The 15,493-nt window shown below is 34.2% G+C and overlaps 1 protein-coding gene across 1 annotated transcript; it reads right to left on the bottom strand.

Annotated features, from left to right (window-relative positions):
• Positions 1-6,330: 6,330 nt before the first annotated feature.
• LOC132614105 (uncharacterized) lies at positions 6,331-12,962 on the bottom strand. The gene is made up of 6 exons (XM_060328467.1): positions 12,892-12,962; positions 11,512-11,584; positions 7,330-8,604; positions 7,184-7,252; positions 6,883-7,081; positions 6,331-6,605 (listed from the first exon to the last, which is right to left on the bottom strand). Exons 2-6 carry the CDS (start codon positions 11,512-11,514, stop codon positions 6,535-6,537), a joined length of 1,617 nt encoding a protein of 538 aa, XP_060184450.1. The 5' UTR covers positions 11,515-11,584; positions 12,892-12,962; the 3' UTR covers positions 6,331-6,534.
• Between the last annotated feature and the right edge of the window lie 2,531 nt (positions 12,963-15,493).

A 15,493-nucleotide genomic window follows, 5' to 3' on the forward strand; every position in this document is an offset into this window, starting at 1 on the left:
TGATGGCAAGTAAATGCCCAGATATGTCACTCAAAAAATCATTTCAGAGGTGTTATCTGAAAGGCTTTTTTATAATATACCCAAAATAATTTCTACTAATCAAAGTGGTTTTGTTAAGGGTAGAGCAATACGAGAAAATGTTTTACTAGCTCAAGAGATCATTCATGAAATCAAACAAGAAAATAGTGGGGTAATGTAGTTTTTAAAATTGATACGAACAAAGCCTATGACAGAATTTCTTGGTACTTTGTGTGTGCTGTTTTAAGGAAAATGGGTTTTGATGAAAGTTGGATTTTTATTATATGGAATCTAATCTCTAACAATTGGTACAGTGTGGTTATAAATAGTAAGAGGCATGGTTTTTTCAAATCACAGAGGGGGGTTAAGCAAGGAGATCCCATATCTCCATCTCTTTTCATAATAGTTGTTGAATCCTTATCATGTATGCTGAATGATTTATATAAAAATCCTATGTTCAAAGGTTTCTCTATGGAAGCCACTGGACCTAAGATCAACCATTTATCTTATGCTGATGACTTAATAATTTTCTGTGCAGGAAAATCTAAAACTTTGAAATTGTTATGAAGGTGTTGGAAGATTATGCCACCAATTCTGGGCAGATGATCAATAGACCAAGAGTTGCTTTATTATGGATAAAAAGACTTCTGAGAAAAGGAGCAGTATAGTGGCTAATATTCTCCAAGTGCAAAGGCAAGAATTTCCAATCACTTATCTAGGGTGCCCTTTATTTCAAGGTAGGAAATTAATTCAATACTTTGCTGATATGGCTACAAAAATTCTCAAAAAGGTGAACTCATGGAATTATGGTAGATTATCTACTGGAGTAAAAATCATTTTGATCAAACATATACTTTCTGCTATGCCTGTACACCTTCTTGCTATTTGTCAACCTCCAAAAACTATTTTCAAGCAAATGGAACAAATTTTTGCTAACTTCTTATGGGGAAATAATGAGGGTAAGCATAAATATCATTGGGCAAATTGGCCTAGTTTGTGTTTGCCTACTAATGAAGGTGGTATAGGCATTAGATCATTGCATGATATTTCTGAAGCTTTCTCAGCCAAGCTATGGTGGCAATTTAGAACAAAAGATTCTCTGTGGACTGAATTTTGGAGAGCAAAATATGCTAGAAGAATCCATCATGTTGCTAGAAAATGGAGTTACACTCAATCCCATAACTGGAGAGGGATGATGAAGATTAAAATGAATGTTGATCACTGTATTTTATGGAAAGTTAATAAAGGCACTGCCAGTTTTTGGTGGGATAATTGGACAGGACTTGGGGATTTAGCTCAGTTTGGGGCAGCCAACACCTCAGTGAGGGGCTCTGTTTCTGAATATATAGTTGATGGTTCATGGGATGTGCAAAAGCTCAATCAAAAACTGCCTGAACATGTAGTTCAACATATCCTTGAAATTATTATTAAATCTTCTCCTCTTAATGATAATCCAGTGTAGACTACCACTACAGATGGAAGATTTAGTTGTAAATCGGTTTGGAATATGGTCAGGAATTCTCAGAATACATCTCTAGTTAATAAGATGATGTGGCACAAGAAGTCTCCTTTCAAAGTGTCTTTCTTTTTGTGGAAAGTGTTCAAAAATAAGGTGGATGTGGACGTGAATTTGAGAAGATTTAATGTTCAGTTACCCTCCTGTTGTTCTTGTTGTACTATGAATGATCAAGAGGATGTGGAGCACCTCTTCTATAAGAGCAATATCAGCAAAGACATCTGTACTCATTTTAATCAATGGTTTGAGATTTTTCAAAACACCAATGGGCTTAAACATTTAGTAATCACATGGTGGCTCAGTAAAGGCAAGAACCCCATGGAGGAAATGGTTTTGCAGGTTCTACCTGGAATTATCATTTGGAAAATTTGGATAGATAGGTGACAGGCTAGATTTGAAAACAAGAAAATGTCTACACAAAGGATAAAGATGAGAATTTATCAACAACTAGTAATGGTGGTTCACAAACAGTTTCCTGCTATCAATCCATTTCTAAATTGGGAACAGTTTATTAGCTCTGTTGAACAGTTTAAGTACTATACTAAATCAATTCCTGTTAAATGGACTTTTCCCTGCAATGAATATATGAAGTTAAACACGGATGACTGCTCAAAAGGGAATCCAGGATACAGTGGAGGTGGTGGAGTTGTAAGAGATCATAGGGGATATTTTGTTGCTGCATTTGGTATTAACTTTGGGATTACAACCAATAATGTGGCTGAAGCACAAGCTATGATGATTGGTATTAAATGGTGTATTCAGAATCGGTTTAGATGTTTGGAATTGGAAAGTGATTCTAAACTAGTAGTGGATTGGATTCGGAATGCTATCAACCCACCATGGAACACCATGGACGCTATTTTGGAGATTAAAAATCTGTTGGAACATGCTGAACATTGGAATATCAATCACTGTTTTAGGGAAGGCAATAGGGTGGCTGATTGTTTGTCGAATTGGGGATTAGAGTGTAACTCAATGACCTGGATTACTGAATTTCAAGCTCTTCCAAAAGAAGTCAAAGGAGAAGTGAATATGGACAGATTACAGATGCCAACTTTTAGGAATAATGTCATTAAGAAGTCTTGTAACATAAATAGGAAGCTAGATAGGAGATATGTTTTTGACGTTCCTTGAGGCAATCTGTATATAGAAGGAGAGTCATATCTCTTCATGTAAAAATTTTTGTAAGCTTAAATGAAATCCTATCAATCTTAGTATGGGACTTGTCCATACAAGACAGGTACAGTTGGATAATGATCCACTGTTTTTGTGCTATAATGCAATGAATAAAAGAGTCCCTCGATTAGTGGGGTTGATTGATAAAAAAAAAAAGTTGAAATACTTGGGATTATCATGCAATTGATGTTATCTCCATATTCTGCTGCATCAGGTAAGAGCTAAGCCTCAAAATTTATAGACATTACCAGCAAGAAAAATCTGGACTTTCATTAGATTTAATACATTTTGTGGGAAATGAACAACTACAATATATAGAATGTAGCATATATTTTTGTGTTTACATAGTTGAATGACATGCTACCATGCTAATACAGACTTGTTTTATTTCAGTAAGGAGAAGATGTTGCTGGCCGCTTTTTCAATCTATAAAGGATTTCCTTTTAGCTCCACTTCTAGGTTGCATCCTACCTAGATGTTTTCATTCTCGAACAAGATCACTGGATGAGAAATGTATAAATGCGTATATTGTATTGACTTTTCAACGGGAAGAAACAGCCCAATAAATTTATTCAAAAAATAAAACAACCCAATAAATAACTTTATATCAAATTTACTGCCACGTCTTATTAATTAAAATCAGCTGAAAATCTCTCTAAATTAAGTAAGCATGAAACATTCTCTGAATAAAGTAAGCATGAAACATTCTCTGCTATCTATTAATCTTTTATATTCGATATGTTTGTTCAGCTTCTATTTTGGGACAATTAGGTTGTCCCTGTGAAAGTTTTTATTTAGCACTATACGGAGGGAACTATTCCTATATTGCGATATATTTACATGTTCATCCTCTTATGGTATTGGTTTGAGAGACACTTTGTGCACTTCTGCCACTGACATACTAAAGTTTTCCATTATCACATTCATTCTTTTGTTTCTTTAGTGTGATCTTCATCCAAGATTCTCAATTTGGTATTTCCAGGAAGTTTTTGAAGCAAATTAAACATCAGGCTGCTATCTTTTTGCAAAATTGCACTGCCTTTTTTGAAAGCTGGATTCCTGAAGAACAAGAATATATGCAACGCACAATGCTTTAACAAGGTATGTCACACAACTAACTCAACTCTATTGCTACTACACGCTCTACTATCTCCATTACACACTTCTATTTTAACAAGAAAGCCATCGTTAATAGCCTCTCTAGGTATTTTGTCAACCACGCATCACACAGCTATAATGTTAACTGCGAAGAACAAGATGACTGCCAGCGGCATAGTTGGTGGTTTTGTTACTATATTGCCTTTTGCCACTACTGGCTTCTATCAATATGTAAATAATGTGTGTATGCATAGACAATGATCAATGTGTATATAAACATTATGCTTCAGTTATGCAATACTTTCTTCTGTCATACTATTAATATAATGTGTGTGTATATATATATATATATCGTGTAAACGATATGCTTCAATTGCCCTACATATGTCATCATAACTTTTACATTAGATGTGTGTTTATATAGGTAACTATCGGGCCCGTGCGTGCACGGGCAAAAACCATCTAGTATATATATACACCTTTTCATTAGCGATGAGCAGTGGTGGAGCCAAGATTTTTACTAAGGGGGTTCAAAAATTTAAAGAAGTAAATAAACGAAGAAGACAAGGGGGTTCAACATCAACTATATATACGTAAAAAATAATTTTAATATGTATATACATTGTTATTTTTCGCCGAAGGGGCTCATCCCCCCTTACCACTGGCGGAACCAGAATTTTAAATAAGGGGGTTAAAAAATATAAAAAAGTAGACAAACGAAGAAGTCAAGGGGGTTCAACATCTACTATATATACATAAAAAATATTTTTCACCTTGTATATACAGTGTAATTTTTTGCCGAAAGGGGTTCGGCCCTTACTAGATCCGCCACTGCCCCTTACCCCTTATTGGCTTTGCCTTGCCAATAAGTAGGCAGTTTTGAATGCGTAGGATTTAGGAAGATATGACTTTGGTATGCTTTCTCGGATTCTATTTAGAATAGAGATAGTCAGACTTTCGGAACTCCTTTTTTCTGAGAATTAAAAAAAAAATCCTGGCAGAGAATGTTTTTCCCTTTAATGACCGCGGCACAAATCTGAAATAGTTGGAACCTCAAAGTGGATATCTAACACCATGTGGAAAAAAAGGAATTCTTTTTCTTCGAGTGCTTATAAAAAGACACGCGAAACACATTTAATACTTGGAATTAAGAACCTCAATATACATGCAACCACTCAAGAAACTGGCTATAACTCTAGAATTTTCTAATTGGAAACTTAAACAATGTTGTAGTATATGCAATTCACCTTTGAGAAAAAGAAAAAAGAAAAAAAAAACGCAATGCATTTTCTTGAGTAAATCTTACCATTATATTTCCAAAACTAACAGGTTGATTAATTTATAAACAGAATGGTCCAATGAGAGTTTCGTGTTTTCCAAAATTAAAAAAAAAAAAAAAAGGGGGTGGGGGGGGGGGGGGGGGGGGGGCGCTCCTTTCAGATTAAATATTTAAATTAAACAACCCTCAAGCAAATATATCAATCTTTCACCTGCTAATCTTCTACCCTTATGCATGAATGTGAAGTTATATTAACGCTTAAAATCAAATTTATAAGTTTAAAGTTTGTAAAGTGACTGGGATAGTCTCTTTTGACTAATGTTAATATGACTTTAAAGAAATTTATACCTATATATCAACTTTAGTACCTCACTAAAAGCAAAATCTAGAAGAAGAGTATATCGTAAATTTTACTCACATTACTTGCATTATTCCTTTATAGCAAGCAATCTTAACTTCTAGCCTGGCTTATTGTTAGTCTAAATCCATTTTTTACAAAAAAAAAAAAAGCATCTACCCGTGAGGCCGTGACTAGTTTGCAAATTATATGAAAACGAATTGAGCTACTTTAAAAAAAAAACGCGGTGGTGTCATGATAGTTTGTGTGCACCTCAACTATTCCTGATAGTTTCTGTGCAGCTCAACTGTTCCATCTGATATCTTTTGCCACCCTGATAGTTCGTGTGCAACTCAACCGTTCCATCTGATATCTTTTGCCACCCTGATAGTTCGTGTGCAACTCAACCGTTCCATCTGATATCTTTTGCCACCTTGATAGTTTGTGTGCAACTCAACCATTCCATTTGATATCTTTTGCCACACATGTATCGACTAACTTGCCTCACTAATGTTAAGGCAAATGAGAAGAAATCGTCTAGTATTATTTGTTTCTGCAATCTCCAGGATTTGCACCTATTTTATGGACCATTAACCGACACCCTTGGGTGAAAATGGTTGAGCTACTTCTAAGATCTGATGCATCTTTTCAACCACAAAACACCCATAAATGTATAGCTTATCCAGTTACTACTGCTCATATTTTGACCACAACTTAGTGAAAAACACCTCTAACATTAGTATCTATGAATTCATTCATTCCCCTGAATGTTTTCTGATGTTATTCTCAAACAGAAAATAACTTGTCCCGTACCGTGATATCAACAACTAACTGCCCTAGGCTCAACTCATATAGCCAAAACAATTAATAACACAAAAACCAGGAACTTCAGAAAGAATATTTAAAACCAAAATCCAAACTTTTATAAAAGAAAAAAGAGCTTAAACAGGGAGTAGCATGATTAGCGGTCACAGCCATTAAAAATCCAATATAACACAACACCATATGTTCATCTATAAAATCAAAACGGGGGGTTCGCAGTTTCAAAATTAGAGCACAGTTGCTCCATCAGGAACATCAAGAAAAACCAGTTGCACAAGAATCAGCAGATCAAGATGGTTTTGCCACTTCATCTTCTGTGTAGATACGCTGAAGCTCACGACTAGCAGCTTGGAAGGACGCTGAACACAAACCAAGAAATGAGTGTGTTAGGATAAAATATTGATGGAGGTGGCAAAATGGGTTGATGAGTGAAAGTCAACACAAATTTCGCCGGTTAAATGGGTCTGACTAATGGGCGAAATAACTGCATACTTTCATACTAAATGACAAACCTGTGATACCTTTGTCACACATTCATAACACACTAATCCATTTTTCCACCTCAGAATAGAAGGAACAAAGAAGTAACAATAGATTGTGACTATAAGGGCATTAATGGCGAAACAAAGTATTCACCTTTCCAGGTTTCGAAATTTTTCTGGTTGATTGGAGAACCAGTGATATTTTGAATTGCTTCAAAGAGCATTTCCTGAGGAGTATTCTTCAACTCCTGCACCACGGAAAAAATTGTCTTCCCATTCTCGAAGTAAATATGATTGTTAGGGTGTCTGGTCTTGCAAGCAGCATGACTCTCAAATTCAAAACCACTTAGACTCTGCATACACACATTAATGCCCCTTTAGACATGAAATATTGAGTAATAGTTTTGGATAATATATCCGAGAACATATAACAGAACAGTAAAAGAAAATCTTGCCTTGGACAGCTTGCAGTCATTGCAGCCACACAGGTAATAAGTCCCTTTAATAACTCCTCTAACAGTTTTCTGCATGCATCCATGTAAAACATACTCAGAACAAAAACATCTAAACCTCAAGGAAGAATTCGAGAATCAAAACTTACCTCCCTTGACCACGAGACATACTTCACGGGCACTCCATCAAGTATACCAGTTGCCATTAAACTTCTAACATTGGATGGGAAATTGTTCCGCCAACTCTTAGGTGTCTTCTGCACCTTCTGCTTGGACGCGTTTTCTGTTTTGACAGTAGACTTTGGAGCAACAGTCTCAATTTGATCCACAGAATGTTCCACCATACTTTTGTCTGTCAGAGATTCTGAAGCTTCACGAGAGGGTTCACTTATCACCAAGTCATAGCTGCTGATGACCTTGCCAGAACTAGGTGTATTAATTTCCTCAGGCTTATGCTGAAACCCTCCAAAAGATATGTTGCCGTTTTCAAACTTATTCATTGATATGAAGCTTGAATTTTCTTTGCTGCAAGTACCAGCTGATACAACAGCTGGTACCACTTCCTCAAGAGTTGGGATCCTAGAGGCAACACCAATATCCTTATTACTGGTCACACCCGCAGGCATTAAGTCTTCATTAGCTTTCCTGTAAGAAGGGAAATTGCCATTTTCCTTGTATGGCTGATTCACTGTCTTATAATAGCCGTTTCCTGTGTCTAGTGATTGATCCATAAGATACAGATTGTGGTCACCCCTGCTGTACTGATGACCCATTAGCATGAAATTATCATTCCCCTTGTAATTTGTACGGTCTACAAGACTGGCGGTTTGTTTTTCCTTTGCAAAGTCGTGCCCCATCGAAATAACACTTCCAATTCCAGCTCTACATGTCAGTCCTAGAGATGTAGCATTTATGCTATCTTCTCCGGTATCTGAAGAGTTGCGTGAAAGTAAAGAATAATCACTTATACGTTCATCTGCTAGATTGACTCTAGCTCCTGTAGTTCCAGCATTCAGATAAAGAGTATCTTCCCAGACATGAGACATAGCTAAGCCAACAGTTGAATTATTTTGAAGAAGATTAATGAAATGGCTGTTTTCACTTTTCACATTTTCATTGCCAAAACTGAATGACCCTAGAGGCTGAGGTGCACATGAACGATCACTAGAAGGAACTGGGGCAGATTGAAAATTGGATGTGTTACTCCAGTAGGACAAGTTCGCACTTGCAGGTGTTGAAATTGGTGTATCACTGACAGACTGCACAACTTGTTTCTTATTGGAGAATAACTCCCCTACTGAAGGATCCATAAAAAATTGATGAGCACGCTTCTGTTCCATCCGCAAGGAAGTCCCGCCACCCCTCTCTCCATCAGTTAGAGCACCAATGTCTTTTAGCACCCAAGGGCCCTTATTCTGGAAAGACTGGAAAGATCATATAACAGTTGTCAGAGAGTGGAAAAGAAATTATTCAGGTAATAATAGTAAAAGGAGCTCTATTCTCCTTGTTCTCAACATCTAAGTGAAGGGAATGACTATGAAGCAATGTTAGAAAGGCAAATGACCAACATTAGGAAAAATTATGAGGAAATGATACTTGGTGCAAATCCTCAAAGTTTCTCGTTTTAGCGGATAATGTTCAGATTGCATGAAGGCCTAATTGATATACATGAATTTATTTTATTTAACTTTTGTATTTGCTATGAGGGGGAAAATCACAATGTAGCAAGATCAGGTTCAGACCAAATAACAGCTGGACTTGTGATACTTGAGGAAGAGTCAATAATAGCAACTTAAACAGGTTGCTTGGTTTGCTTGGGGTGGGGGTAAGGGGGTGGGGGGTTGGGGGGTGGGTTCTAACTGGAATGTTTGTGGTGCTACCAACTAACAAGATAGCCCTTCAAAGCTAACAATATTTGCTCAGAGAAATGATACATTGGAGACATGTATCAGAATAGAAGGAAACAAGAGTTTAAGACAATGATTAAGGCTATTCGAGTTGCACCAAAAAGCCTTTCTTGGAGAAAGCAATAAAGGCAGAAATGTTTGATGTTATTTTGAAAAGGTTTTCTACTGCAATTGAAAATGGAGATACGGATGCTTGCTAAAAGGACATTTTTATGCATAAACTATTAAAATATAGGTGTCCTATGAGGGGGCTAAGACTGGAGTATAATACAAACAAAAGTGCCTGGAGGGCCAGAACTCTTCACCAAACACAGTCAAGAGAGAAGGTCTACTATATACTTCCCTGTTTACACATACAATAAAGTTATTGACGGCAGAGCAATCACGATATGCATAAGCTAAAGTTACTGAGGACCTCATCAATCACTACCTTAGCAAGTAGTTGGATATTAACAATTTAATAACATATGCCTCCCCCTCCATCAACATGGTGCTTTCAACTATGCCATATTGATGAGCAACCTTAAGAAATAATATAAGACTTCATATGCAAGTAAGTAGCATTTAGCATAGAAGCTCTATACCTACTTAGAATGATATAAATGACAATTTCAACTTTCTCTTATGAGATCAAGATCCTTAACATATGTATAAACGCCAGAGTTAAAATAAAAGAACCAAAAATAAAAATAATTAACAGTTACATCAATTATTTTACAAGTTAGGTTCTTCCACTGGAATTTTCGTTCACATTTTGCTGATGAATCTGCCAACGTAGACACTTTTTTCCCCCTTTATTAATTCCCCCTTATTATCTTCATCAATTAGGGTTGCGACCAACTCTTCCGAGTTTAGGTTCATCATCAATAAGTTCCTTTCCCTTTCTTCTTAATGTCTAAAGAAAGTGAATCATCACATGAAATTCGGTATGCAAGGAGATGTTGGTTCAGTATAGAAAAGGCCCCTGTCTGTTAGGGAAAGGTGAAGGAATTGTCAAAGGTATTTTATACAGCACAACGACATCTCCTCACATACTGAATTTCACGTGATGATTCACATTCTTCAGACATTAAGAAGAAAGCTTGGAGAGGAAATTAACTGACGAATAGCCCTGGCTTGGAAGAGTTGGCCGGATCCCTATTAATGAAGAAGACAAGGAAAATTAATAAAGAGGGAGATAAGTATCCACCAGCAAAGAGCGAATAATTAATTCCAACTGGAGGAACGTTAATTTTTCCTAACAGCGGGGATTTGAATAGACCACAGTATAACAGAGACTAAACTTGAGATTTTTGTAGTACAGAGGCAAATTTTGACAGTTTTTCCTTAAAAGAAATAGTTTAAAAGCTCTAGGTAACTCTCAGCTGCTGCGCCCATGGAAATTATCTAATGACCAGTTCAAAGAATCTGACCAGGAATGCAACCTGATATATTAATAGGTTACCAAGTCGTATTATGGCCTGTTTGTCAAGTCGACGACAATTGGTGTAGGATTTCAAGAAGGAAAAGCTGGGAAAGCTTAAGGTAAAAAGGCACAGACATCTCTATGATGCAAACCTGTGGGTATCATTTATTAGAATTTGTCAACATTACAAATTTGACATATTCATTTTTGTATTATTAACATGAGAGCTTATCTCGAGAAGAATCACCATTATTGTTTAACAAACAAATGTCATTCGTTAAGACATAGGGGTTTCAATTATGGGATACTAATAATGGAATGTCGGCTATTCAGCCAGCATCAGAACAATTAAACATGTTAAGGGCATGTAATTGTATTTGGTTTGCTTTTTTCCTATACGTTAACATACATGTATATCAAGATTTATAAGGTATTCATTTAGTAATCTTTCCTAATTTATCTTATCACCTTGAACATTAGAGCATTGTTCGCAAAACTTTAGACCGACTTGCCCACGAACTTGAATGGAAATATACCCTGCAGTAGCACTTAAAACTATCCCTGAAAACTAAAACTCCTAATTGACAAAAGAAAAAAGAAAAACTAAACACAAGTGACTAGATACAAAGGATAAAGATACCCTATTTAATAATTGAACCAACTAATTTCTAGTTTACCAAATACAACATGCATACATATAGTCACTTTAAAGGGTGAGAGAAGAGAAATGTATCTAATTAACTTTTGGTCCGAACAACTGACTCTCAATTAATTGTACAAGGCATGAACAATAACACTTCCTCAATATGAAAAACATTCATTTTACACCAAAAAGAAAAAGAACAAAGATCAAAGCACATGTACAGATTGAAAAGAGAATAAAGATCAAAGCAAGAATTACTGCCAATTTTACCACAGATCGGAACACGATAAACATACATAGAACAGCCTTACAACATTTAAAAGAACCGCTGGTGAAACAGAATAAATGTTGAAATAATTCAAATCGAAAACTTTACCATTTCCAAGTATTTCAGATAACTTCAATACTGAATAGCAGCTACGGAGCTTTACCAATGCTAAAATCTTCCACTTCAAAAGCAAAGCCAAAAATAATGAAAATAAAATAATTAGAAAACAAAAAAGAGACAAAATATTCAGATTAGGCTTAATCAAACGAAGAAATAAAAACTGAGATAAATTATTAAAAAAAAAAAAAGTTGCATTCTCATGAAAACTCAATTATGGGAGAAAACACCAAACAGAGCACCAAAAATGTTGAAGGTCAAAAATAAATAAATCCATTCCTTCTCAGGTAGACGTGCTAAGTTCAAAGTCGTCTCTACCATTCACAAAAACATTTTCACTTGTTGTAGGTCTAAAATAAATAAATCAACAAGAAATGTTTTTCTTTTTTTTGACATTTTTTAACTTTTAAACGAGACGACGACGATAACAACAACAACAACATATCCAATGTAATCTCACAGGTAGGGTCCAAGGAGGGTAGCATCTATGCAGACCTTATTCCCACCTTTGTGGGATACAGAGACCTGTTTCTGATACATAAATCAACAAATAAATTTTTATTTTTGACATTTTTAAACTTTTCAACAACAACAACATACCCGAGTCGTCTCACAAGTGGGGCCCGGGGACTTTTGGGGCCTCAGGACGGTAGGATGCATGCAAACCTTACCCCTACCTTTGTCGGGAGAGGGGGTAGAGAGGTTGTTTCCCATACACACACTTCATACAACTCAATTAAAAAAATTATTCAACAAAAAGATGTTCATTTTTGACATTTTATACTTTTAAACGAGACAAGAACAACAACAACAAGGACCTCTGTAGGGTTAGAGTCTTAGAGATGATGTTTTCGATAGACAGACACTTCATATAACTTAATCAAAAAATAAATCAACAAAAAAATGTTTATATCTGACATCTTTTAACTTTTAAACGAGACGACGACAACAACAACCTTTGTGGGGCAGAGAGGATATTTCCGATAGACGGACAGTTCATATAACTCAATTAAAAAAAATATCAGCAAAAAAATGTTTATATCTGATATTTTTAAACTTTTAAACGAGACGACGATAACAACAATCTTTGTGGGGGTAGACAGGATGTTTCCCATAGAAAGACAGTTCATATACATCAACTAAAAAAATAAATCAAAAAAAAAAAAACTGTTCATTTTTGACATGTTTAAACTTATAAACTCGACAGTTCATATAGTTCAATGAAACAAAAAATCAGTTTATATCTCCATCGAAAACAAAATTCAGGTACTTGTAGAGTATATATAAATGTATAAACAGATCATGCAAAATGACTCAGTTTTATTTTTATTTTTATTTTTTCCAATCGGTTCACCTTAATCAGAGACTCACCGGTGAATTCTCCAATATGAAAAACTGTCTAAATTCAGTGTTTTTCTAAATTCTCTCAATATATGAAAAACTGAAATTTTACTTTGTGAAAATGAAAGCTAAGGGGTATATATACTACTATAAATAGTAATCATGTACAACGCGGCCTACGGGAAATAACGTGGTACTCATGTCTAGATTTACCACCCGATTCAAGGAGAAATGATCCTAACCGTTGGTTGTGAAATTGGAGGAATTTTTTTTTTGTTTTTTTTTTTCCACGTTAAATTAACCGCGAAAAAAGTGCGATTAGATAACAAAAGACAACTAAAAATTTAAAATAAGAGAATATCATTCGAATCCTGACCTTGTGATTATTTTTTATCGTTTCGAATTTAATGATAGGTTGACGTTAACAATAAGAAAAACGTGATTAGATAACAAAGACAACTAAAGATTTAAATAGAGAATATTATTCGAATCCTGACCTCGTGACTACTTTTCGTCGTTTTGAATTTAATGGTAAGTTGACGTTAACAATAAGAAAAGGGGAATATCAGATAACAAAAGACGACTATGATCTGAATAAACGATTACTCGAATCTTGACCTCATGACGTTTTTTTATCGTTTCGTATATAATGGTAAGTTGATATAAACAATAAGAAAAGCGTGATCGGATAACAAAAGACTACTATGACCTGAATAAACGATTACTCAAACCTTGACACCACGACTATTAGTTTGTCGTTTCGGAGTTTATGGCAAGTTATTGATCTTAGTATTTATAAATACACAAATGTTTAAACCAAGACGTTTTATTTATTATGAGACGAGACTTAAAGATTTGGATATACAGTATTACTCGAAACTTGACATCATGATTATTATAGTCTATTAGGTTTTTATAGTAGTTTTGATATAATATATTTCAACAGGTAATGTGTAAATCATGACGTTTTGTTTATTATGAGATGACACGTCAGCAGGGGAGGAGGGAGAAAGGGTCGAGTGGTTCATCCGAACCCCTTTGGCGGAAAAGTACACTGTTTATACATGATTAAAATTATTTTTTATGTCATGTATTTATTTTTTTATATTTTGAATCTCTTAGTGAATATTATGGCTCCGCCACTGGAATGAGTCCTACCATGTCACGAGGCTCAAACTTATTTTTGGTTTTTACTACTTATCTAATTTATATTCTTAAGGCATATTAAGATACGAATATTATGCAAATGCTAATTAAAATTCTATAAACTTATACAAATATAATTTTATATAGAAAATTATATAATTCAAGAAATGCACATAACCGATTAAAGCTTATTTTTTTTTTATATAAGTGTCAGAATCATTTCTTACGTTTTAAGGTTATTTTTCTCCAACAGAATCTAAGTCAAAGCTAGTTTAAACCTTGTCTTGTTGACAAATGGTCTTACATTCAAGAAATGTTCAATGCTACAACGGTATTCTATGTGAAGCTTATCAAGAGGAATCTAAAAAGTAGGTAATTAGCTATGAATGAATTAATTACACGAGCCAATTCTTTTTGGTTTTCACGAGGACAATTAGACTTTTTCATCTTAGGGGCCTGTTTGGAAATCCACTCAAGTAGTTGGAATTGGTGTAATTGGATGTGATTACACAGTTTGGCCTGTTTATTTGACCAAGTAATTACATAGTTAGGCGGGAATTAAGTGTAATTGAGAGGGTGTAATTACACTCTCCAATTCTCAAGAGGGGTTTGAGAATTGGGTGTAATTTACACCCTGTAATTACAGGTTACTTTTTAGTTTATTTTAATTTCTTTATTTCTTATTTCTATTATTTTAATTTCTTTTGATTTTAACTTATCTTTTATAATTATTTTAATTTCTTTTTTATTTTTACTTTTAAATTATTATTTTTTAAAATGTATTTTTCTTTTTATATTATTTATTTTTCATTTCCTTTCTTCTCATTCCCAACCTTTACTTCTTGTGGTTCTATGTAATTGCTCGTATTTTTTTTTATTTTATTCATTTAACATAACTGTGTTATTATTCTAATTTTTGAAACTACACCTGTTAATATTGGAAAGAATGAGTCATTAACAAACTTAGCATATAAAGAGTGACGTTATTAAAGTAGAATTTCGTTGTGAATGAGGTTATAAACTTACATTTTTCCTTTCTTTTAAATTATTTACTTACGTTACGCTGGAACTTACTTATGTAATGTTGAAATTTGACATAAGAGTATTATGTTAAACTTTTTCTTTTAGATTTTGAATTTAGGTTATGTTTTTAATTTTAGGTTATTTGCTTTCACATTGCATGTTGTTTATTTTTCACTTACATTTAATGAATTTTTTGTGTCAAACATTTGAATAATGTTATGGCATTATATTTATAAATATTATTTTTTTGTTAAACATCCAATCCATGACGTTCTCACAAAAAATGTCTTCTTTTAAGTTTTGTAATTAATTAAAATTAAATATTATCAATTTGAAAAATATATATCAATTATTTTTTGCAATATTAGTTATAAATATATGATTATTAATTAATATATTTTCAAGAAATAATGTGTTATTAAATAGAAAATTTAATATCATTTATGAAGGAAAATATTTTTTA

The sequence above is a fragment of the Lycium barbarum genome, chromosome 10 (genome assembly GCF_019175385.1).
Source record: "Lycium barbarum isolate Lr01 chromosome 10, ASM1917538v2, whole genome shotgun sequence".
Taxonomy (NCBI): Eukaryota; Viridiplantae; Streptophyta; class Magnoliopsida; order Solanales; family Solanaceae; genus Lycium; species Lycium barbarum.